The 23,639-nt window shown below is 48.8% G+C and overlaps 6 protein-coding genes and 2 non-coding genes across 8 annotated transcripts; 4 read left to right on the top strand and 4 right to left on the bottom strand.

The window, feature by feature from the left end:
* Positions 1-822: 822 nt before the first annotated feature.
* Positions 823-1,134, bottom strand: LOC124529243 (histone H4). The gene has a single exon (XM_047103074.1). It carries the CDS (start codon positions 1,132-1,134, stop codon positions 823-825), a length of 312 nt encoding a protein of 103 aa, XP_046959030.1.
* A 4,311-nt stretch (positions 1,135-5,445) lies between these two features.
* LOC124528498 (histone H2B type 1-C/E/F/G/I) lies at positions 5,446-5,902 on the bottom strand. The gene has a single exon (XM_047102133.1). It carries the CDS (start codon positions 5,880-5,882, stop codon positions 5,502-5,504), a length of 381 nt encoding a protein of 126 aa, XP_046958089.1. The 5' UTR covers positions 5,883-5,902; the 3' UTR covers positions 5,446-5,501.
* A 302-nt stretch (positions 5,903-6,204) lies between these two features.
* Positions 6,205-7,107, top strand: LOC124528481 (histone H2A type 1-E-like). The gene has a single exon (XM_047102113.1). The coding sequence runs from the start codon at positions 6,205-6,207 to the stop codon at positions 6,589-6,591; it is 387 nt and encodes a 128-aa protein (XP_046958069.1). The 3' UTR covers positions 6,592-7,107.
* A 2,438-nt stretch (positions 7,108-9,545) lies between these two features.
* LOC124528467 (histone H3.1) lies at positions 9,546-10,096 on the bottom strand. The gene has a single exon (XM_047102099.1). The coding sequence runs from the start codon at positions 10,094-10,096 to the stop codon at positions 9,686-9,688; it is 411 nt and encodes a 136-aa protein (XP_046958055.1). The 3' UTR covers positions 9,546-9,685.
* Positions 10,097-11,152: 1,056 nt separating this feature from the next.
* LOC124528473 (histone H2A type 1-E) lies at positions 11,153-11,624 on the bottom strand. Its single transcript, XM_047102106.1, has one exon. It carries the CDS (start codon positions 11,617-11,619, stop codon positions 11,227-11,229), a length of 393 nt encoding a protein of 130 aa, XP_046958062.1. The 5' UTR covers positions 11,620-11,624; the 3' UTR covers positions 11,153-11,226.
* Positions 11,625-11,941: 317 nt separating this feature from the next.
* On the top strand, positions 11,942-12,326 carry LOC124528497 (histone H2B type 1-C/E/F/G/I). The gene has a single exon (XM_047102132.1). The coding sequence runs from the start codon at positions 11,942-11,944 to the stop codon at positions 12,320-12,322; it is 381 nt and encodes a 126-aa protein (XP_046958088.1). The 3' UTR covers positions 12,323-12,326.
* Positions 12,327-19,104: 6,778 nt separating this feature from the next.
* Positions 19,105-19,176, top strand: TRNAQ-UUG (transfer RNA glutamine (anticodon UUG)). Its single transcript has one exon. It is a non-coding gene; the product is annotated as a tRNA-Gln (tRNA).
* A 3,002-nt stretch (positions 19,177-22,178) lies between these two features.
* Positions 22,179-22,250, top strand: TRNAQ-CUG (transfer RNA glutamine (anticodon CUG)). The gene has a single exon. It is a non-coding gene; the product is annotated as a tRNA-Gln (tRNA).
* The last annotated feature ends 1,389 nt before the right edge of the window (positions 22,251-23,639 follow it).

Raw genomic sequence — 23,639 nt, 5'->3', positions numbered from 1 at the left:
ACTTCAGTAAGCAAAGTTGTACAACAGGACATTTACGTCTTAACTTTCACAATATTTTGTTTTACATGCTTAAGAGATTCGTCTTTATGTCCAAAGTTCACGTGGGTCCACTCGCTGGTGCCAAAGCTGACATTTTCCCACGAGTTAAAAGTACATTTTCCACGTGTTACATCCACCATTTGTACGTCATAAATTAACGCTGAACGAGCGCCGATTAGGATCCTTGCCCTTAAAACATAACAAAAACACATTTAGCGTTAACTTTTAAAAGCTGTCTACTCTTCGTGGGAAGTGATGGCGAACAATAGGACATTAGTGGCCCCTCCAGACTTAGACACCACTGACCTGATTGACAGGTGACATTTAGAGGGGGCGGAGCCCTCAATTACAAACTTAAAAAGATTGCCACCTTTCTTAGAATAAAAACCTCCCTAACTTTAAGTCTGAAAACTTTTTCAACTCTGCCAAGCGGACTCTGCAGGACTTCTGGCAAGGGGCCGATCACAGGAGGGGGGTCTCCCCAGCAGGCCCACAGTGAAGCCTCAAAAAGGAAGTTGTATCCACCGCAGGCCTCAGAAGCCTCTTCACACGACCTGCTTCCTCGAGCGAATTCGCAGCCAAGACCCCAAGCCAGGCGGAAAGGTTCGCTGTTGTAGGTTTGCAACAGGAGAGGGAGCGACCCGTGCGGGATGCGGACCAGCGAGCGTCAAACCAGCGTCACGGCTCCTCTGTGAGAGTGGGGGGAGCCCTGAAAAGGGCCTTTTGCTTGTAGACAGGGCGGGACGGGGGTGCGCAGAGACCCGGAAGCCGGGAACCTGGAGCTCAGCCCCCGAAGCCGTAGAGGGTGCGGCCCTGGCGCTTGAGCGCGTACACCACGTCCATGGCCGTGACCGTCTTGCGCTTGGCGTGCTCCGTGTAGGTGACGGCGTCCCGGATCACGTTCTCCAGGAACACCTTGAGCACCCCGCGGGTCTCCTCGTAGATGAGGCCGGAGATGCGCTTGACGCCGCCGCGCCGGGCCAGCCGCCGGATGGCGGGCTTGGTGATGCCCTGGATGTTGTCGCGCAGCACCTTGCGGTGGCGCTTGGCGCCCCCCTTGCCCAGACCCTTCCCGCCCTTGCCGCGACCAGACATGCCGGCAAGGAAGACTCTACAAAGCCCTGTCACGTCCCCAGAGCTGCGGGCTTTTATATATCTGCTGGCGGACGGAACTGAGAACCTAAGGAAGCCGCGAAGTGCCACCCAGTGGGGGAGGGAAGTCTGACCAAAAAAAAAAAAAAAAAAAAAGCCTTCGGTTTCCTTGTGCTTTGTTCTATACCTAGTACCTTTTGTGACCACGTGTTAAAACTTTAAAAATTGCTTTTGAATGTTATGAAAAATGCAAAAAAAAAAAAAAAAAAAAAAGGGCAAGCAATAAACTAGCAAGCTCTTACCCCAGGATACAGAGAGCACTTACGACTACTGGCTACTTTGATATTTTGGGGAACAGACATATGCACGTATTTTTTTCAAAGAAAATTTACACAGTGCCGTGCATAGGGATTGTGGAACTTCTTTATGCTGATTATATTTTTAGTCAATTTCCTCTCTCTAAAGAGAAAAAGACGTTTTTAATATCCACGTGGTATTCTTCCTTAAGAATTCTCTATAGTACACTTTAACCAATTCTCTAGTAAATCCTTAATAAACCAGATGTTTAAAAGAATTCTTTTCCCCACTGATCGATGTGTCACTTTTAACAGTGACTCATACTTGGAACTGTGGGGGCAAGGGCAGGCCACTATGATGGGCCAGTTTGGAGTGAAGGTTATTAAAATCCAAATTCAAGAAAGCTTTTTACCTCCTCCACAACTAAATAAAAAGAAATTGCATAGAGGATCTGCTCCAGGAAGCGAGCTTTCACAGTCAATAACTATATTATGAACTACGTATAGAAGATGGGCAGGGACCCGGCAAGGCCTGTTTGATCAGAGTCCTCTCTATGCCCCCTGAGTGGCCCGGCAGACATTGGTTAACCAAACTCTTCAGAAGTGCATTCCTTCCCTTTGAAGTCCCAGACCCCTGCCCCCTCCTTAGTTCAGCCTGACATATGCCCCATTTTGCTGGACTGTCTTTGAAATGTCATGTCTGTGTGGATTCCCTGTACATACACTATTATATTTTATTTTCTCCTGTTAATCTGTTTCATGTCAATTTGATTCTTAGCCTAGCTAGAAGGATCTAGAAACGGACAGGATATTCTCCCTCCCTGACAGAACTATTACCAAAAAGTCTATTCTGTTCTATATTTTAATCAGTTTCCTTTGCCAAAGGAAATCTATTTTCACTTGGAACTTTGGAAAAGTTACATGACTGAAGGTGAAAAAAGTGATTATTTTTATATCTGTGTAATATTCCATCATAAGCAGTTTCTATGATACATTTTAAACAAATGTTCTAGTACTTAACATAATGTGGTTTTTTTTTCAATTTTAAAGGAGATTTATACATAAATCTGAGGATAACCTAGAGTTGAAATGCTTTGTCAGAAAGGATGTAGATTTTGTGGTATTTGATTAATATTACTACACTTTCCACAAAATTCTTATCACATTCACCTGTGCCAGCGATAACTGTTGTGCATGTGAGTTTACCATCACTGATAAAACACCAAAGCGACATAGTTTGAGGTGGTATATTCTGCTCCCCTGCAAAATAGTGGATCTTGTTTCAGGTTTAAAGGAAAAATGAACTCCTTTTGGAAGTTTTCACATCACTGCATTGCACTTATTAACTGGGGCAGAAAAATTGACATCTTTAAAAGAAAGAGCTCGTCATTTTGTACATTGTAGGAACTGGAAATTTTCCCTTTATTCCTTTCATGGTTCATTGTATGGTCCACTAATTGAAATGACATAAAACAGATTAACGGGGGAAAAAATAAATTTGATTTCATAAGTACAGAAGCCCTGTAAAAAATAAGAGACTCCAAGGCAGTCAGGCAGTCGAGGCTGAGTCCCCCTCCCGGGCTGAGGGATGGGATGGGGAACTGGGGCTGCAAAAGGGAGGAGGGCCAATCACAGGAAGATAAGAGCCGATGTTTGGTTAATCAGATGTTTGCCCGGCCTCGCAACATCTTTCCACATTAAACGTTCTGTCTGGTAATAGCTCTCCCTCTGTTATCAACCCCTTATCGAAATCCTTTAAGGCAGTTAAGGGAGGGGCAAAAGTTTTTCTTGGCCTGTGAGGTTGTTGACTGGCTTTAGTTCTTGTGCCAAATAGTCCACTTGTCAAAGGGGCATTTTGAGACTTGTTCTGAACCAGGTCACTGTCACATTGCCGGGCTTAGAACAGGGCCTGGCTCCTAGTATCGGGGCAATAAATATTTGCTGAATGAAATGTAGGGAAATAGAGAATTCTCAATCCTCTTCGGATCTCTGGCTAAGAATTAAACCAACACGAGACAGACCAACGGGGAAAAAAAGGGTCCAAATCTTACTGAATTTTTCCATGCTACACGAGAGCCTTCACGAGAGCAGGCCATCTCAAAGTGACTCTCGCAGGGGAACCTCCATACCTTTTAGAAAAAAGATGAATTTGTGAGGAATTGACAAGACACAGGGCTTTGGGCTTGGGGTAGTCAATTGAAGAAATAATAAGGTTTTTTCAAGTGGCCTTTTGGCCCCCAATTCCCCTGTCTCCGGTGACAAGAAGGCCTCCCTTCCCCTGGGTGCAGGGAGGGCACCTTTCCCTGGGGAGGACTCTTCTCCCGCCTCAGGGTCAAAGGGCGGAGCGGGGTGGGGGGTGGGGGGAGGGGGGTCCGAGCGACCTTCCAGCTTTTTAGTTTCTCAAACTCTTTCAAGCTCAAGATATTAATATATGCCAAGGGCCAAGGTGCCGTATTTGGGGGCAGCGAGTCTGGAACCCGATCGGAATGAAGCGTGGCGAGCCTCTCCTCCTCCCAAGTCCCCTTTCTGAGCCCCCTTTCTTGAGCACTGACGTTGCTCCAGCTGAAAGCTGGACGTCAGCCTGTGCTCCCCCACCTTCTGTCAGTCCGTCCGTGTGCAGCAAGGTCTGACCTTTCTGCTTCCTTTTCCCCGTCCGCCCTCCTCTTCTGACTGCTGCCTCCTTAGTCCCGACCTCACCCCTGGCTGGTATTTCCAACGTTTTGACCCGGATCTCACTCCCCTTCAATCTGTTCTCACCTAGGCCACCGGGAAAATGATTCAGAATCCTACATCTCGCACCATTTTCAATTTCTGCAGTCTGGATTCTCCCAGTAGATAAACATTATATTTCTTGACAAGGTGTGCAGGGCTTCACAGTATCTAAGGTTTTCTGCCCCACCTTCGGCTGGCCTTTCCACCTTCATCTCCAGGCATCCCAGCCTCCAGCCACTCTCGAGTAGCTTCCAAAGTCTCTAAGGGTGTGCTAGGTGCTCACACCAACCTGCCGGAGCAGGCCTCCCTCCCCGCTGCAGGGTCTTACCCACCCAGCAGGCTCCACTTAGCTCACTTCCCAGCTTATTTGCACAGTCCGCATTTCCTTCTGTTTCCTCGGGAGATGCTGGGACTTTCTCATTGCAGGAACGTGTCTTAGCACCTACTAGGCACTGGAGACCAATGTGCTGCATACATGGAGGAGTGAAGAGCGGTGGACTTGATACAAATAAAAAGACTGAGTTAGTTACTGGGAATATTAAAGAGAATTGAAGAGGCGGAGAAGGAAAAGAAAGAAACTTCTCCAAGTCTTCATTTAGCCTGATGGGAAAGGGCTCAGCTTTATTTTTCAAACTGTATTTGTTACACCTTTACTGAAAGCCCTTTAATAATGCTTATACTTTTACGAGGGGGCGGGGGGGAGGCACGGTATGGACGCCTTCGTGGGGTAAACTGACAGAAGTGACCAGGTGAGGAACTAGAGAATAGAATAGTCTGAACTACGCTGTCTGGTGACGTTAAGTCACCAAGTTTTCAATCAGCGCTGCTGTCCTGACATTAACATTACCTTCCAACTATAAAGCAGTAAAAGATGGAGCAGGAGGTAGAATCACGGGAGCCTGGGAGCACGTGGATGGCACCAGCCGTATCAACGAAGACCCACACCCCATGATCCTCTTATCCCTCTTACCCCGGAAAAAACTAGCGTAGGTCTACGCACAGATTAAGTCGAAGAAGCCAGAAATCACTATGTTCTACGTAGTTCACCACAGGAACCTCTGAATAGTATTGCAGCCCAATTTAGAAAGCCGAGGTGATACCTTCTTTGGCTTTTTCTTAGTACACAAGATTTCATACTAAAAAGCAACTTCAAATTTGATGCTGAAATGCTCGAGGCAAATCCTGCTAACAAGAATGTCAGTTTCTCATAAATTATTTACTTCTAAGAGAACATACAACACCCAACTCTACATTAAGCAAGGCTAACAGCGAACAAGCTCTTTCTTAGAAAGCGTGGATGGCTCTAAAAAGAGCCTTTGGGGCACGGGTCTGGAGAATCCGATCTTCCTGGGAAAGGCGAGTTTACTTGGAGCTGGTGTACTTGGTGACGGCCTTGGTGCCCTCGGACACGGCGTGCTTGGCCAGCTCCCCGGGCAGCAGCAGGCGCACGGCCGTCTGGATCTCCCGGGACGTGATGGTCGAGCGCTTGTTGTAATGCGCCAGGCGCGACGCCTCGCCCGCGATGCGCTCGAAGATGTCGTTGACGAACGAGTTCATGATACCCATGGCCTTGGACGAGATGCCGGTGTCGGGGTGCACCTGCTTCAGCACCTTGTACACGTACACCGAGTAGCTCTCCTTGCGGCTGCGCTTGCGCTTCTTGCCGTCCTTCTTCTGCGCCTTGGTCACCGCCTTCTTCGAGCCCTTCTTCGGGGCGGGAGCGGACTTGGCTGGCTCAGGCATGGCCGGGACGACACCAAACGCGCTCAGAAAACACGAAACTGTACGGCGGGTAAGACGCAACTTCTCCGGTTTATATAGAAACCCTTATGCAAATAAGGTGTAAGTTACAGTCCTGGGTCTGATTGGTGGCTAGTCAACATGACGTCACTAGTTAGCTCTGCCCAATCACAACGCGACACTCCCAAAACTGCCTTCTCGTTGGAGAAAATAAAGCCACGAGCTTAGCCAATGCAAAGCCTTCTTTTTCGCGCCCAATCAGGGCTATAAAAAGTGCTGGTTGTGTGCTCGCTTCGCCAAGTGCCTGTAGAGTGTTTAGGTGGTCATGTCCGGACGCGGGAAGCAGGGCGGCAAGGCTCGCGCCAAGGCCAAGACGCGCTCGTCGCGGGCCGGGCTGCAGTTCCCGGTGGGCCGCGTGCACCGGCTGCTCCGCAAGGGCAACTACGCCGAGCGGGTGGGGGCCGGCGCGCCGGTGTACCTGGCGGCCGTGCTGGAGTACCTGACGGCCGAGATCCTGGAGCTGGCGGGCAACGCGGCCCGCGACAACAAGAAGACGCGCATCATCCCGCGCCACCTGCAGCTGGCCATCCGCAACGACGAGGAGCTCAACAAGCTGCTGGGCCGCGTCACCATCGCGCAGGGCGGCGTCCTGCCCAACATCCAGGCCGTGCTGCTGCCCAAGAAGACCGAGAGCCACCACAAAGCCAAGTGAGAAGGGAGCTTGTGAACCACTGAAAAACAAAAGGCTCTTTTCAGAGCCACTTCTATAGTCCTAAAAAGGTGACACGACTTGTTTTCTTCTCACGTTATTCTTTCGTTCAGGCGATTGAAGTGCAATTTCTAGTTGGGCTTTGGCTTCCTGTTCACACTTAAGAATTGGTATTGTAGTGGCCAAGGAGGGCAATCTGCCCCCAGGTCACCACATTGGCATATTACTTTGAACTAAATACACTTGGGAAACCTCCACTGTGTAAAGACACTCAGACTCCTGTTTCTCTGAAAGCTGGATCACCAGAGATAGGAGCTCTATAAAGACTCGGGAGCTGCAGTTTCTACTAGTCTGCTTTTGTTCAACTTGTTTCTTCAGTCCAGGATCTCAAACATGTTTTCTGTATTCTGCCAAATCCTCAGGCTTTTGTCTAAAAAGTAAAAACTTCTGCCTTGGTCATTGATTTGGGGTCCCAAACTTCAGTGGGCCTCTGCATGTAATAAAATGTACTTGTTATTCTAGTTCTTAAACCAGGTTAGGAGTGGGTACAATGAAGGGAGAAGAATTTTTTCCCTTTCCTACGGTGTTTAGGATACTTTGCTAACAAGTTAACATTTGTGAACTAAATAGACTAATTTCAAAGTCATTTATTTGAATGTACAAGGACATTAAGTTGATTCAAGGTGACTACCTATGTCAGTATCTGAAAGTTTGTTGTAGGTGACAATTTTACTATCAAGGTAACTTTGGGCAGGATGCAGGAGTGGTTTCCATATATGGTACACAAAACCACTAGGGTGTCAGGAAGATGGTAATTTTGAATTAAAAAATTGCCTTTAAAGAGTAATTTGGTTTTAATGATCTGTTTACTAAAAGTATTCAAATACAGTTTATAGTATTATAATTATTCATGTGTATATTCATGTATATGAGTATATACATATATTACCACATGGCCAAACGTGTAGATGTCCAATATAGCGGTACAATCTTGGTCGTAACAAGGATGGCACTGAATGCTAAGAACTGGAGTCCAAGTTTTCATGATGGAGACCCAGTTTGAAAGAATAGAAACACTTCTGAAAAGCCAAAGGCCCTTTTGAGAATAGTGAGTTCAAAGATCCTGGTCCGTTGTCCATATTTCTACACAGGCAAAGCAGGATCCTTGTATACTAGTCCTTGGAAAAGACTGGAATATTTATGCCACTTACTAGTTTTGCAATCTCAAGAAATGGATGGACAAAGACTATTTTTTCTGTGGCCTCATTTATTAAATTGTAATGTACTTATACTTTCCGCGAGTTTCCGTTTCATATTCAGGAACTATACATTAAGCTATATATATAGCATAAGACCCTGCCTGTCCAAAAGAAACTCATTCCAATGGGATAAAACCCAAAAGTAAATAATCAAAACACAAGATAGCAAAACAAATAAGCACAGGACTTTGGGAGGACTAAGACAGAAGGATAAGGAAGGAGAGGGAGCATCTCATCTGAAAGTTGGAGGAAACTGGGAATTAGAGGAAAGGGTGGGGATCTCAGCAGAGAATGAGCAGCACCAGATTCATGGCTTGTGATATTTCAGGCAGTGACACGAAGTTCGATACTGGCCACAGAGCAGATTGCAAGAGACAGGAAGAAGCCAGAAGGGATCTGTAGGCCACTTGCTTGGTTTTAAAGACTTTTATATACTGATGACTCCCAAACCTTACTTTTTATGTACTAATGACTCCCAAACCTTTATGTCCATCCCAGACTTACCTCCTGAGTTAAGACGTACATATTCACGTACATTCTGAAATTCTTGCAGATCTCTAGCAAAGTGAAAATGCACACCCCAGACTGATCAGACCGTCCCTCCTCCTTCAGTGAGCCTTAGAAGATGGCATCACATTCGACACGTTAGCATGAGCCAAAATGATCTGGGGTCACTGAGCATGCATTTTTGCGTGCCATTCCTATAGCAAAACTCAATTCCTCTTATGGGGTGATGAAAGCACACCTTGAAGGCCCAGAAAGAGCTGAGGTAGGTCACGAGATAATCAGTTTAGCACATGGAGTGGTTTCAGACACTTGGAGTATCCATTTTAGACCCACAGATCTAAAAATGACCAGGTCCAAACAACTAGAACTACTCACTGCCCCTGAATAAGTCTTCATATAATCAGAACGGAAAGACTAACTTGGAGAATTGTACTTTTTGCATACTCTGCCCAACCAGCAAGAGTATTGATCAGGGTGAACAGGGCCCTTCTTAATAGCTGTTTCCCAGCCCAGGGGTAAGGAAAGCTTCACTTACACTCAATACTAATCGGTTTTGGATCAGCACAGCCTCGTGTGTGTGTGTGTGTGTGTGTGTGTGTGTGTGTGTGTGTTTGTGTGTGCGCGCGCGCGTGTGTGTGTGTGTGTGTGTGTGTGTCTGTGTGTGGGGGGGGAGGGTAAATTGGGAGGGTGGGAGGGCACTGCTTTCCTCCAAATATAGCTTCCCTTCCAGAGGAAGGCAGATTACGGAGAGGATGTTTATAATACATTGTTTTGCTGGTAGAGGCTAGTAGGGCATTTTTAATTGGTAAAATACTGGCATTATCTTAAAACTCTGGATGTGGAAATCACAGGCACTAGTTAACCATGAACCCACTCACCTGAGGGCAATTAACACAATCAAGATGGGGGATTTTAAGTTAGCAGTTGTGACCTTGGAACCCAACTTCAGGAGTACAAAGTAACTTAGAAAATTTCTTCCCACCTGCCTCAAAGTTGAGAAGGGACAGGGAGAACAAGAAAGGGAGAACATGTGCGGGTAGCTTCCTTGTGTTTACATCAAGTTGTCTACCGAGAAAAAGGGTTTAATGAACCCCAGACCGGAGTGGTTAAACAGGACTAAAAGTATAAATCGGAGCGCAAGCAGGCCAATAGCTAAGTGCACTTGTGAGGGTCTTTACTAACTTCCTAAAACACTGTAAAGCGCCCGGAAATGGTCGTTATTCACCGGTGAAACCAACCCATCAATAACCGTTACAGGGAAACAGTCCTTTTCAGCGTACATGTGGTGGCTCTGAAAAGAGCCTTTGGGAAGGAGTGACAGACCTTGTGGCTCAGGCCCGCTCCCCGCGGATGCGGCGCGCCAGCTGGATGTCCTTGGGCATGATGGTGACGCGCTTGGCGTGGATGGCGCACAGGTTGGTGTCCTCGAAGAGCCCCACCAGGTAGGCCTCGCACGCCTCCTGCAGCGCCATCACGGCCGAGCTCTGGAAGCGCAGGTCGGTCTTGAAGTCCTGCGCGATCTCGCGCACCAGCCGCTGGAACGGCAGCTTGCGGATGAGCAGCTCGGTGGACTTCTGGTAGCGGCGGATCTCGCGCAGGGCCACCGTGCCGGGCCGGTAGCGGTGCGGCTTCTTGACGCCGCCGGTGGCCGGCGCGCTCTTGCGGGCCGCCTTGGTGGCCAGCTGCTTGCGCGGGGCCTTGCCGCCCGTCGACTTGCGCGCCGTCTGCTTGGTGCGAGCCATGGCTTGGTCGTTGGATGCCAATAAGAAAAGAAAGCCGGTTCCGTTTTATTTATAGTGAGAGTCAGAAGCTGATTGGACAAAAGGGGACCAGCCTACACAACCGGTAACCGGATTGGTTAAAGGCTCGAAACTTTTATGGAGCGCCGAGTGTGCTGATGGTCTTGTCCACGACCTCAATATGTATTTTTTGTCCGCTTTATATTAGTGATTTCCCGTAGAAATAAATGCAAGCTACATAAGAAACATTTTCACATTATATCCACATTAGAACAAAATAAAAAAACATTATTTTAAATATTTTGTTTAACCTAGTATTTCCAAAATCATTTCAACATGTAATCAGCAACTGTTAGATATTTTACATTCCTTTCTCCAAACTCTGCGGAATCCAGTGTGCATTTTACACGTACAGCACTTCTTAATTCAGACTAGCCACACGTCCCGTGATCACTAGACACAACTGGCTACCATTCTGGACAGCTCAATTCTATACCATCTCCCCTCAATTTTTTATACTTTTTACATTTTGGGATTTGTTATTTTTCAACAAGGAAATTCTAACTTGCATGCAAACAATCCACAGACTAGAAACTTCATAGGGAAACATTGTTCCACGAACTTCTTATTTTCAGAGAATACAAACCAATTCCATTGCAGCATACTTTATTTTTCTAACTTGGAAATTCAAAATTACAATACCTGTCTTGTTTTACTAACGGGGGAGGAGAGACTGGCTTTGCAAAGGACACGAAGCATGGTGTGTAATTTAGCAGAATTACTCATATTCCTGTTTTAAGGATTATCTACTTCCCCACCACCAGTAACCTACGGTGGGTCTACCCATCTGCATGTACATCCAGAAATTCTCACTCGAAAGTGGCAAGTCCATACGATAGGTTCTTTGCATGACATGAAAAGTTAGAGGACGGATTTGAAAACTTTAGGACTAGGAAGTCGAGCTTTTTACTCAATTTGCTTTTAACGCATTAAGTCGCGAGATTGATGACGTTTCGGAATTATCAGAAACAAAAGGTACTTCGTGTACAGTTCTTCACAGGAAATTGTAGGTGGCTCTTAAAAGAGCCTTTGGTTTATGCGGGAGAGGCGTTGTAGCAAGTTAATCCAGGATTCTATTTCCCCTTGGCCTTGTGGTGGCTCTCGGTCTTCTTGGGCAGCAGCACGGCCTGGATGTTGGGCAGGACGCCGCCCTGCGCGATGGTGACGCGGCCCAGCAGCTTGTTGAGCTCCTCGTCGTTGCGGATGGCCAGCTGCAGGTGGCGCGGGATGATGCGCGTCTTCTTGTTGTCGCGGGCCGCGTTGCCCGCCAGCTCCAGGATCTCGGCCGTCAGGTACTCCAGCACGGCCGCCAGGTACACCGGCGCGCCGGCCCCCACCCGCTCGGCGTAGTTGCCCTTGCGGAGCAGCCGGTGCACGCGGCCCACCGGGAACTGCAGCCCGGCCCGCGACGAGCGCGTCTTGGCCTTGGCGCGAGCCTTGCCGCCCTGCTTCCCGCGTCCGGACATGACCACCTGAACACTCTACAGGCACTTGGCGAAACGAGCACACAACCAGCACTTTTTATAGCCCTGATTGGGCGCGAAAAAGAAGGCTTTGCATTGGCTAAGCTCGTGGCTTTATTTTCTCCAACGAGAAGGCAGTTTTGGGAGTGTCGCGTTGTGATTGGGCAGAGCTAACTAGTGACGTCATGTTGACTAGCCACCAATCAGACCCAGGACTGTAACTTACACCTTATTTGCATAAGGGTTTCTATATAAACCGGAGAAGTTGCGTCTTACCCGCCGTACAGTTTCGTGTTTTCTGAGCGCGTTTGGTGTCGTCCCGGCCATGCCTGAGCCAGCCAAGTCCGCTCCCGCCCCGAAGAAGGGCTCGAAGAAGGCAGTGACCAAGGCGCAGAAGAAGGACGGGAAAAAGCGCAAGCGCAGCCGCAAGGAGAGCTACTCGGTGTACGTGTACAAGGTGCTGAAGCAGGTGCACCCCGACACCGGCATCTCGTCCAAGGCCATGGGCATCATGAACTCGTTCGTCAACGACATCTTCGAGCGCATCGCGGGCGAGGCGTCGCGCCTGGCGCATTACAACAAGCGCTCGACCATCACGTCCCGGGAGATCCAGACGGCCGTGCGCCTGCTGCTGCCTGGGGAGCTGGCCAAGCACGCCGTGTCCGAGGGCACCAAGGCCGTCACCAAGTACACCAGCTCCAAGTAGACTTGCCAAGTAAGCGTCCTGTTAACCAATCCCAAAGGCTCTTTTCAGAGCCACTTAAACTTGCTAAGGAAGAGCTGGTGCACTGTTGTTAGGGAAACGGGTGTTCTGGGTAGGTGACAGCGTCCCGGATCACGTTTTCCAGGGACACCTTAAGCACCTTTCGGGTCTTCTCCTCCAGGAGGCTGGAGGTGGGTTTGACGCTGCCATGTTGACTGGGTGATGGGCTTGGGGGTACCCTGGACGTGACTGCAGCGTTGTGGTGGCGCTTAGCACCACCCTTCCCCGTGCGTTCCCGCGCTTGCCACATCTACACCTGATAGTGGTGTATAAGCGGAAACCCCAAGGACAAAAGTCACAACCTGGAGCACTGAAGGGAAAGGAGAGTGGAGTGAGGCCAGCCTTTTGCTTGAACTCTGCGGACCAAGTGGAAACTAGAGGAACACGGGCGGGAAAGCCTCACAATTCATCCCACTTCCTCGTTCCAAAGGTGGAGAAGGGGGAGGTGGGTGCTAAAGCTTACGTTGAGTCTCCGAGGTGGTCTTGGGCAGAGGTAAGGCAGTCTTCGTGGTGCCCTCGCAGGGACTAAAGAGCCCTAAGGGCTCAGCGTTAGATATTTAAAGCAAGAAAAGGAGATTAGTCAGTGAATGCGGGCCTCCACGTGCTATTCGCCATTCTGCACATGTGGGCACAAGGTACAGCGAAGTTCTTGGGCTCCCTGGATAGGAGCGGAAACTCCGGGCTCTCGCTCCAGCTCCACCCCTTGCAAGGCTCTGAGTACTGATCTGCAGGATGGACACACGGCCAGCAGGTGCACGGCGTCCAATATGGCAGGTCCAGTGCTCAGTGCATGTTAACTCCTCAGAACAGCTCTGTGAAGTGGGCACGGTCACCTCCCTTTCTCAAGTAAAGCAAAACAACTCACTTACCCAAGGCCACACAGCCAAAAAACAATAATAATAATAATAAAATAAGAAGAAGAAGAAGAACGTGAATGGAATTTAAGCTGCCAAATTTGAGTCCTTGCTTTTGGTAGGATTGGCTGCCTCTTTTAGGGCATAATCCCTGCCCTGATGAGAAAGGAAAGTGTAAATGAAGGCCTTTGCTTTTATCATCCTTCTACAGTAACCCCTCATGTCTTCAGATTTATTGGGCATTAACTATGTTCCTAGCACCATGCTGGGCTCTTGGCCCCATCGGGCCAGTTCTTGCTGTGTCTTGCAGCAAATTGCATAAGGTACAGATCTCCACGTCTTCCCTCTGTAAAATGGGAATAACTCGGAGATGACAATGAGAGGTCTAAAGGAAGGTTGCAGCTCTTAGTCACTCAATGTTCCTTTGTCTTCTTGCCGGTATCTTTGTCTGTGTTAGAGTCACGTGGAATAACCAACGTGAAAACACGTTATGGCAGTAGTAAAGCATTTTGCTACCGGAAAGCCAGTAAATCAATTGCACTCCGGCCAGTTGCTACTTATGGTCCCCCGCCACCCTGTTGCATTAAGCTAGTAATGAAACTTCAGTAATTTTTATCTATTCCTCTTTCGAGTTTCTGAAAGAAATCTCTGTAGTAGTAGGCCAACGCAAAGTGACAAATAAAAGTTCTTCTGTGTCCACCTCCTTGCCAGTAGTCTTGTGACTTTGCTAGGATAAAAAGATGCCAAAGCAGATTTTAAAATGCTTTTTGCCGCCACCAAAACCCCACTGTATTTCCCAATCCTTCCAACCAGTTAAACTAACATTTTATTTCGCCTTTAATACTCACTACAAGCCAGTCATTGTATGTTGGGTTAGAAATGGAAATTCCTGAGTAAGACTCCATGATCTTAATTCTCAGTCACCACTGGGGGCCCTGAAAATTGGTAATCCTTTCATGGAAGAAAATTTGACAGTCTCTTTCAAAACAATGCATCTATTTTTACACCCAGAAACCACCTCTGGGATTGTATTATTCGTGAAAATGTGCAAAATGACATATATGTACAGAGTTTTTCAGCAGCCCGGTTTATAGTACAAGAGACTAGAAGCAATCTGAGTGATCAAAAACAAAGCAACAAGTTACAGTGCATTATTCTGATGGTAAAAACAAATAGAAATGCTCTTTTTCATAATAACAGTAGCTAATATGTATTGCTTACCACGTGCCAGACGAGGTCCTAAAAGATTCCTCACATAAATTCCATCCTTTAATCTTTATAATAACCTTAGGAGTGAAATTACTACTATGCCTGTTTTATAGATTATAAAGTGGGGATTCAGAGAGGTTGAGTAAATGGCCTGAGGTTGCACAGCCAATAAGTAACGCAAACATGCTTTTTAAAGAATCTAGCTTCAGAATCCACATTTGTAACCACTGGGTACTATTAGGCTTATCCAGGTATCGATATGTGATGGTCTCCATTACTGGCTAGTGCAAAAAGTAAGGCACAGGACAGTGTGCAGAGAATTTTGTATACGTATGTTTGTATGATTGTAAAATGCCTCTAGAAGGATACTAGATAAACTGCCAATGATTCAGGGAGGATCTTTTCAACTGTAACCCTTTTATGCTCTTCGAATTTTAAATCAGGCATGCACTGCCCATAAATGAATGAATGAACAAATAAATAAATCTAAGAATCCCCCTGCTCAAATACAGATAAAACACACATAATAAATGCCTTGGCAGAGACGTGTATGGAAAATCCAAGGAGCACAGGACAGGTGATATTACCGGTAGGGGTGGGGATCATACAAAACAACATTCTAGGCAGAAGAAGTAGGAAAGTGGGTATCACATTCAAGGAATCAGTAATCGTTGGTGGGACTAAAGTCTGCAAGGGGAGGCAGAAGGGAGCAGTCCATGGGCCCGAGCCATTAGTCTGATGGAATGTTATACCAAAGGCTTCATTCTGTACTCTGTGCAGGCTTCTGAAAATGGCAGGCCTTCGGGATAAAGCAACTAATACGAATTGTGAAGAGCTTATCAAGTAAGATTCCGAAATATGCAAAATTCTACACGCCAATATAACTGGATGGCTATTTAAGTGAAGCAGGCTCTCAAATTATTTATTAAGTTAGTCCAGCATTCATAGGATCTCTTTGCTCCATGAGCATGAAGGAGAAAAAGAAAGTATCACTATTTTGGAACTAGTAGAAGAAGCTCAGAAGAATTTATGGCCGGCTTAAAGGAAAGATTTCATATACAACATTGTTGCCTCTGTAGCCTATGATCAAAGAAGCCAATGGATGAGAAGTGCCCGCTTCGGAGATAAATGCTGGAAGGCTGTGCAACAATGTCTCATGTTCCGAGGTCCTAGGAGACCCCCTTACAAATCTAATGACACTCCTCTGTGTTTATCATCTGCAAACAAACTGGTGGGTAGCAGCTGTGAACACTGGCACAGAACTCCATATGGGACGCAGTACGGTGTGCAGACAGGGCCTCACTGGCCGGGCTTGACTTTATATTCTACGTGAAGAAATAGAAAAGAAGTTGAAGAGGGTTTTATCTCATACGAGAGAAGTGGGCCTTATCTTCTACCATCCAGGAGGTCCTTCTTTCTAATTGGCCATTGCCAGGAGGAAGAGAATTCTTCGGTTTTTACTTTTTGGTGTTTAGTATAGAAACAGTCCCCATCTTCTTTCGTGCAAGTTTTTTTCTAAATCGGTTTCCTTTAACCTCACACTTTCCTACAAGAATTTACGCTTCAGTCTGTCGCAGCTCACGTTGACAAGAGACAAGACAGTGAAAGAGCAGACCTAGGGCGGCCGACTAGTGACTAGGTCCCCGACGGACGTGGCCGCAGAAAGAAGTTCCCGCTCAAACCTCAGACCACGCCTCCTCTCCTTGAGTAACTTATGTTTTCTAAGAAAGCAGGCCACCGATTGATGCATTCTTCTGAAGTCTAAGGTGGGAGGAAGGGGAGTGTGAGAGGCGTGGACAGTGTGAGTAGAAGAGGGAGGCCTTCTCTCAGGTAGGGGCCAGAGGCCGGAGCCCTCAACCCTGTCCAGGCTTAGAATGACCTGAGAGCATTTTACCCCTCCCCAAACCAATTAAGTCAGTCTCTGGGGATGGTGTTTGGTACTAGGTATTTACATAGCACAGCAAGGCTGACAGCCAATGGTTAATAGGTGACCAGTGAGAAACGTTCTGTATACACTGAGGCCAAACATGTTAGAGACCCTCAGACACGGTGGTTCTTACACTTCAGGTGCATCAGAATCTCCTGGAAGACTTGTTCAAACACAGATTGCTGAGCCCCACCCCCAGAGTGCCTGATTCAGTGGGTCTGTGACCACCAGGCCCAACATTTGCATTTTTAACAAGTTCCAGGTGATGCTGATAATTGCTGATCTGGGACCACACTTTGGCAGCCAATCGGCTGAGGCCACGGACCCTTCCCCAGCCAATCGGCTAAGGCCATGATCCCTATAAAACCTTTGTGCTTTTGAAACCCGCTCTCTCTCGGGTATCTCACCGCTGCGTCCGTGCAGGTAGGGGATTGAGCTCGAGCTAGCTCGAATAAAGGCTCTTTGCTTTTGCATCGGACTCAGCTCCCTGGTGGTCTTTGGGGATCACGAATGCTGGGCATAACAACAGGAGCTGTGACAAAGGTCCGAATAGTCCGTGGAGCTTCAGGCCACGTGTGTAACAGGAAAATCATTAAGCATCGTGCACTAGGGGAATAAGAAAAGTATACGCATTGCTGCAAACCCCAATTATAAGTCAGACAAATCATCGGAGAGCCAGCAATTTGACCTCTGTGTGATCCAATCAGCCAGCGTAAAGAAAATTAATTTAATCCTAAAATAAGAGCGTTCTCTTGTATGGAAGCCACTAGTCTGGCATTGGAGAAACACTGGGAAAAGAAGGCTGCGGAAGTTCCTGTGTAAGTGGCACATGGAGGGGAGGAGCGAGCCAGACAAATAAATTAACTAATTAATTAAATCTGTTCTACGTCAGCTCCTGGCTGAGTAGTTTGTATAAAATAAAGCAAGGAAGTGGCTAGGGAGTTGGGAGTCACAAGTTTTTTTTTCAAAAAATTTTCAATGTTTGTCTCTCTTTGAGAGAGAAAGCGAGAGTGAGCAAGGGAGGGGCAGAGAGTCAGAGGACCTGAGGCAGATTCCTCACTAACAGCGCTGACAGCGGAGAGCCCGACCCCACAAACCGTGAGATCGTGACCTGAGTCAAGGTCAAACGCCCCACTGACCGAGCCACCCAGGCGCACGATGTGAAGGAGGGTAGGCGGACAGGGACGGTGGACATCACTGGCATCAAGTGGAGAGAGAAACACCATCTAGGGGAAGCTACTCCAGGTGGAAGGGACCTGTGCAAAGTACCCAAGTCAGCTCCCTGCTTGGCACCTTCCGGAACAGCCAGAGAGGCTGGTGTGGGCACAGCAAAGGGAGCCACGGGGGGAGAAGTTTTGAGGTTCCCACGTCTGCCTCTTCCTCGTAGTGCAACTTACTTCCTGCATAGAACCTCACAAACCCGAAGGTTCTCTAGGCAGCTGTTGAAAATTAGCGCCGCAAAATGAGAGCCGATGGCCTCACGTGCGCTAGGATCTGTATCCGGGGCAGCGAAGGGTATTCTTGTAAAACTCTCCCTAAAGAGGTGACTTCTAACAGAGGAATCCCGTTCTCCGCCATACCCCCAGCACCAGGCAGACTCTGGAACGACACTGCGTGAGTGATGACCCACAAATGTCTTTTTTCGCTTCATATAACAATACATGGCCCTTAGAGGGCGTCTTGGGGGGGGGGTTCTTCTTAGCCTTAATCATCTACTTCATATTTTTAACTTTTCAAATTCCATCCCACTCTTGCAGACCCCAGGGCCAACAATTTTGGAAACAATCATCACGTTGCGAGGCCTATCGCAAGTTCTTAAATAGGCCCATAAGAAGACACGAACGCTGATGTTCATTAACATATTGCTTATGGTGACGACAAATTGAGGACAGTCCTACCGGGCAATACTGAGGGAGTAGACAGGGAAAATTCCTGTTTCTAGAAGTTTTTCTGGTTACCGTTACTGCATAGGAAGCCAGCCCAAAATCTGGTACCGTAAGAAACATTTCGTTATATTCGTGGATTCTGTGGTCAGGATGTGCTCCAAGATGTCTGGAGCTCAGGTGGGAGTTCACCGACTTGGGGTGACTCTCGGCATAGCTGCGGAGGGCGACAATCACCCGACGGCATCTTTATCCCCACGCCTGTGCGTTGACACTGTGGGCCAGACCACTGACGCGGGTCCGGGCTACTTAACAGTACGGCGGCCTCACAGCGGTCAGACTTCTCCTGTGGTGACTTAGGATTCCAACCGTGTCTCCCAACACCCCCGACCAGAAACTGTGACTTCCCACGTCAGAATTAACCTCAAAACGCTAACGAAGTCCGACAGCGTCCTGCCAGATGTCCACGAGACGATTCACTATGGACAGACGGGTGCAAAGGTGGGAGCAGGAATTTCAGTTAGAAAAGGCGCCTGAAAACCGGAAGAAGGGCATAGAAGGTGGTGCCACCAAAGCCGCGCAGTCCTAAGGACCAGTCTTTGTAGAAGACTGTCCTGAGTAGGTCAGGCCTTCGGCCTCTCCGGTAGTGACCTGTAACAGCCATTCGTGCCCCCAGCCATGGAGACAGCCAAAGCACTCACACATTTCCAAAATGCGCCTGCAGGGGGCGGTACAGCTTTACTGGGGGGGGAAGGAGAAGGAGGAAAAAAATGAAAATCTGGGGATTAGGATGCAGCGCCTCAGTGATGAATATTTATCACAAGGGATACCTGCTAAGCAATGGCACCCGCCGGCCCCATGGTGTAATGGTTAGCACTCTGGACTTTGAATCCAGCGATCCGAGTTCAAATCTCGGTGGGACCTTCCGGGCTTCTCTTTGCCAATTTTTTTTTTTTTTTCAATTTTTCTTCCCGTGATCTCTCTTAAAACGACCCTCTCCCCCTGTAAGGCAGCCCATACGAAGCCCTAACGACCAATAATATTACCGGAAGCCAGAGCCCGCCCGCGCCAGCGAGACCCCGCGGAGAAACGCGCACAAGAAGCAGTCTCCAATCCTGTAAACTGCTCCCAGATCCAGATTGGGGGCGGGGAGGGGGGCGGGACTCGTGTCTCCCACGTGTGCCCTTGGCTGGATTCCTACAGAGGAGGTTGTGCACACAGAAGGACTTCCGTTTTACGAGGAATGGCCAGGTTACTGTGAGGCTGGAAAAGGCATCTGAGCTGAGAAGTGATCAATACCCGGTCTGAGCGGGTCCGCCCTCCCCGCGCTTGGCCTCCTCCATCGGACGCTCTCACCAAGCCCAGGCCCGCAGAGCGAACGGTCCCCTGCACGTGGCCCCCAGCCCTTGCGGCCCCCCTCGACCCCTCGGAGCTTCCCGTGGCCCCCAGCCCTTGCAGGCCCCCTCGCCCCACCCCCTCCCCTCGGCGAGCTGCACGCTTCCGAGATTCCTTCTTGCACGTGAGTCGTGCTGCGTGGACGCCCGTGCTGGTCGCTTGCAGAATTCTCGCCGCAGCACGATCGCGGCCCTAACCTGCCCGCATCTCCTGCCTCGTCCGCCTGTCACTGTTCCTGCCCCTCGCAGGGTCCCGCGTCAGCTTCTAGCCACCAGCCGGGGTAAAAGTATTTCTGTTCTTTCCGTTCTTCCCCCCTCTCTTCTCGTTTTCTACCCACTCAATGTCTTCGCCCTTCCCCTCTGCCCTCGTGTTCTCCAAAAACCAGCTCGCACCCTGCAGCCCTTCTCCCCGGGGCCGCCGCTGGCTCCCTGGCCCCGGGCGTCAGTGCCTCCTGCGTGTTCCCCTTCTCATCCCGCCTCGGGTTTCAATTCCTCGTGCAACAAACCCTCCCTCCTGCGCGAGGGGGAGGGGTCAGCCCTGACGCCCGCTCACCTTTCAGGTCTGGGTCCCACGGGCCCTGGTCGTGGCCGTGCACCCGGACTGACTCACGCATCCCAGAACCCATACCTGGTTCCTTCTCACTCCTTTTCCTTCCATGATCCCGAGTCTACACCCGCTAAGAACGAGATTTGCTCCCAGACCGGAGCAGAAGTCTCCCTGGAGATGAATGTCCACAACGAGTGGTCTTAATGAGGCCACTCAGTGGCTAAAGGGAGGAGGAGGGGGTCGGACCACCGTTTTTTCGCCTGTTTTGGGCAAGAACTCACTTCAGGGAAAAAAGGCCCCTTTCCCTGCATTCCTGCCCAGCCCCCGAGGCCCGCCTCCGGAGCGCACTAATCGTGCGTTCGCTGAAGACTTCGGAGTGGGCACGGGAAGCGGACTTGGGCTGAGGGTGCTCCGATCTCGTCTCCGAGGGCGCAGGACGGAGACATAGGCTCCTGGACGGTGCCCTTGCTGGGCGCCCGCTCAGGTCACACCCGGGCTCTCAGCCGGCTCACCTGCGGGCGGAGGGAAACCCCCAGGAGGCGCCCGGCAGGAGCACAGACGTGCTGATAAACGGGGAGCCGCTGCTGCTCAAGTCAGGGGCCCTCCCTGAACCTCCCAAGGTCAAGGTCATTGGGATTCTTTTTTTTTCCTTTGGCGTCGGAAACTGTCATTGAACTAGTGTGTTCACCTCTGGCTGGCTTCGTGGAGGGATGAGAAATGTCGGGGCTTTCCCGGCGCAGGGTTAAAGGTGTTCTGTGTGAGGACCTTTTCCTCATCTGCGCCGGGTCTTGGCGGATTGAAGGACCCGCGGAGGATTTGCACCCTCCCTCCCGAGGAGTTCCTACCCACTCTGCGCGAATACGACCTGCACCTGTTCTAGGCTTCAGGAAAATTCCCAGCCCCGCTTTCCAGCAAGAACCACCCTGAAAAACTCGCTCTGCGAGGGGACCCAGCAAGAAGCCCGGTATTTACAGGGAGAACGGCGCGTTGCGGGGTTCGGTCCTCCGGGGTTGGGGTGTTGGAGGCGACCTGGTTTCGCGGCGCTTTGTTGCGCTTTGCCGTCTGTGTCCACCAGGGGGCGCGCCGTCCTCGCAGCGCCTCGCCGAAGAATCCTTTCATCTGGGGAGGCGGCCCGGCCCGGCTGTCCCGCGCCCACAGGCTCCGGATGAAAGCACCCAGAGCGCGCACGCAGCCGACGAAAGGGCGGCGGCGGGCGGGAGGCCCCCGTGTCGCTCCAGCAGGTGCCAGGTCCGTACGCTACTCCGCTACGTCCAGGGTGCGCCCCACGACACGCATTCCCCGAGTCACGTGCGTTCGGTGGCCTCCCACACCCGCTTTCCGTCGGGGAGAGGACTGGAGGGCGCGGGGCTGGTGCCGGAGCCGCAGGGACCTCCCTCCCGCCACCGGACCCCACACACACGGGTGCTCCAGGGTCGCAGGGACCCTCCTCCCGTCCGGTCCCCAGTCCCTCCCCACACACACACACACACAGGTGCCCCAGGGCTGCAGGGACCCTCCTCCAGTCCTGTCCCCGGTCCCCCGCGCAAGTGCAGGGCCCGCAGAAGGAAATCAGCCTTGATAAGCAAGCGGAGTGAAGGACCGCAGGCCTCGGCCTCAGGTGTCCCCACCTTCCAGGGCGCGTGTGAGCCTCACGTGAGGTAACAATACAAACACCTGTCACAAAACCTGAACCTCGGTGACGGCTCGGCCCGGGTCACGACCTCACCTGTGCTCCTATTTAGGGGCCCGGAGCACCCCGTGCCGGAACCGCTTGGGGGGAATACGCAGGTAAAAGCGGGGGGGGGGGGAGGGTTCCTGACGTTTGGAAGCCGGTGTTTTCCAGTAAGACCCTGGGGTGGGAGATGTGCGACAGGTGAACGTCCACGACTCCATCCCGGAGGAGGAAAAGTCACCTGTGCTTATAGATCAGGGGACTTGGGCAAGAAGAACTATGTCGCCAAATTAGGGGGGAAGGTGGCTAGGTGGGCCCCATGGTGTAATGGTCAGCACTCTGGACTCTGAATCCAGCGATCCGAGTTCAAATCTCGGTGGGACCTTAGGGTTTCCTTTTTCAATTTGATCCCCACCTTTCTATAAACTACTGGTCGTTTTACTATCTTTTCCAAACCGTTTCTATTCCGCTCCGTTCCATTCCATTTCATCCGCAGACACGTGACTGTAAGAGGGGGAGGGAAGGGAAGGAAGTCCCATCACTTTCATTAAGTTCCAGTATATTATTTTTCATATCCTGTACTTATGAAAAAGTATGTTTGGTTGCATGCTATTACGTTTAATGGCTGCTCAAACAAGAAGAAAAACATTTAAAGTAGAGAGACTTACACACCTGAAATAACTAAAAATCATACCTCAATTTTTATATGATTTTGTTTTAGACTAGGATAATTGGGTCATTAATCACAGCCTTTAAGCGTAAAAATGCAATATATTGGGATAAAATTCTGTGGCAGATAGAGAACAGAAGTATTTTTAAAAGAGAATTCATGAGCACTTCCAACTCTTAAAAGCATGCCATATTTTTTTAATTGATGTATAAATAATATATAACATTATATTAGTTTCAGGTTTGTTTTAGATCTCACATATAAATGAGATCATAAGGTATTTGTCTTTCTCTGTCTTATTTCTTTCACCAAGTATATTTTTAGAGAATCTTAGTGCATGTAGATCGTTAAAGCTTTTAGTTTCCAATGGACAGTATTCAATCATTGATTGGATTCTTTCTTAAGTTTACATATGCTACAAGTTACATTCTTGGGAGTGATTTAAATTTATGAGGAAATATTTTAGAAGAGCGCTGGAAAACGTGTGAAGGCACAAAAATACAGAATTAAAATTGCTTGAAACTGTTCTTGGTTCAAACAATGAAGTCATAGACTAAAGCAGCCCTTTTACATCATCTCTGACTGGTTCATTGCTAATTTTCAGGTAGACTTCCCCTACTGTTTGTGTACATTTGAGTTAAGGTGTTTTATTGTGACTTCGTAAACTTTTATTGAAGAGTATTGTTTTAAACCTTCGTCGCTTAAATATCCAATAGTTTCCAAGCAAATTTTTTTTCTGAGTTCTCTTATTAATTGCAACTAACTACGTATTTGATTAATTTATATTTTGTATCTAAGTCACGAATCTATCTGGAACTTGATTTTTAACATGAACATGGTTGAGAGTAAATGTCCATCTTTGTTTTCTTCCATAGGTCAAGTTAGTTACACCACCACAGTTTGTTTTAAAATCGCCTTCACTTGATGGAAATATTAGCTTTGTTGTATGTTAATTGCCTTGTCTCCATTTTTAAATATATCTATTTCCCTCTCTGTATACTTCTGACAATGCTAAAAATTTTCTGTTTAGAGTTTCTTTTAATACATTTTAATTCCCTTAGAGCATTCTTCCCTTAGCTTATTGAAATTTCCAGGTACAGGGGA

This window comes from Lynx rufus, unplaced genomic scaffold (genome assembly GCF_022079265.1).
Source record: "Lynx rufus isolate CCGP_SWC_20201006 ecotype Redwood Valley unplaced genomic scaffold, mLynRuf1.p SCAF_6, whole genome shotgun sequence".
NCBI lineage: Eukaryota > Metazoa > Chordata > Mammalia > Carnivora > Felidae > Lynx > Lynx rufus.
Note: the sequence above shows the minus strand (reverse complement) of the source record. Positions and strands in the feature narration are given on the sequence as shown.

Excerpts from the sequence above, each read along its gene's own strand:
- LOC124528467 (XM_047102099.1), bottom strand. The coding sequence starts at position 10,096 with ATGGCTCGCACCAAGCAGACGGCGCGCAAGTCGACGGGCGGCAAGGCC.
- LOC124528497 (XM_047102132.1), top strand. The coding sequence starts at position 11,942 with ATGCCTGAGCCAGCCAAGTCCGCTCCCGCCCCGAAGAAGGGCTCGAAG.
- LOC124528481 (XM_047102113.1), top strand. The coding sequence starts at position 6,205 with ATGTCCGGACGCGGGAAGCAGGGCGGCAAGGCTCGCGCCAAGGCCAAG.
- LOC124528498 (XM_047102133.1), bottom strand. The coding sequence starts at position 5,882 with ATGCCTGAGCCAGCCAAGTCCGCTCCCGCCCCGAAGAAGGGCTCGAAG.
- LOC124528473 (XM_047102106.1), bottom strand. The coding sequence starts at position 11,619 with ATGTCCGGACGCGGGAAGCAGGGCGGCAAGGCTCGCGCCAAGGCCAAG.
- LOC124529243 (XM_047103074.1), bottom strand. The coding sequence starts at position 1,134 with ATGTCTGGTCGCGGCAAGGGCGGGAAGGGTCTGGGCAAGGGGGGCGCC.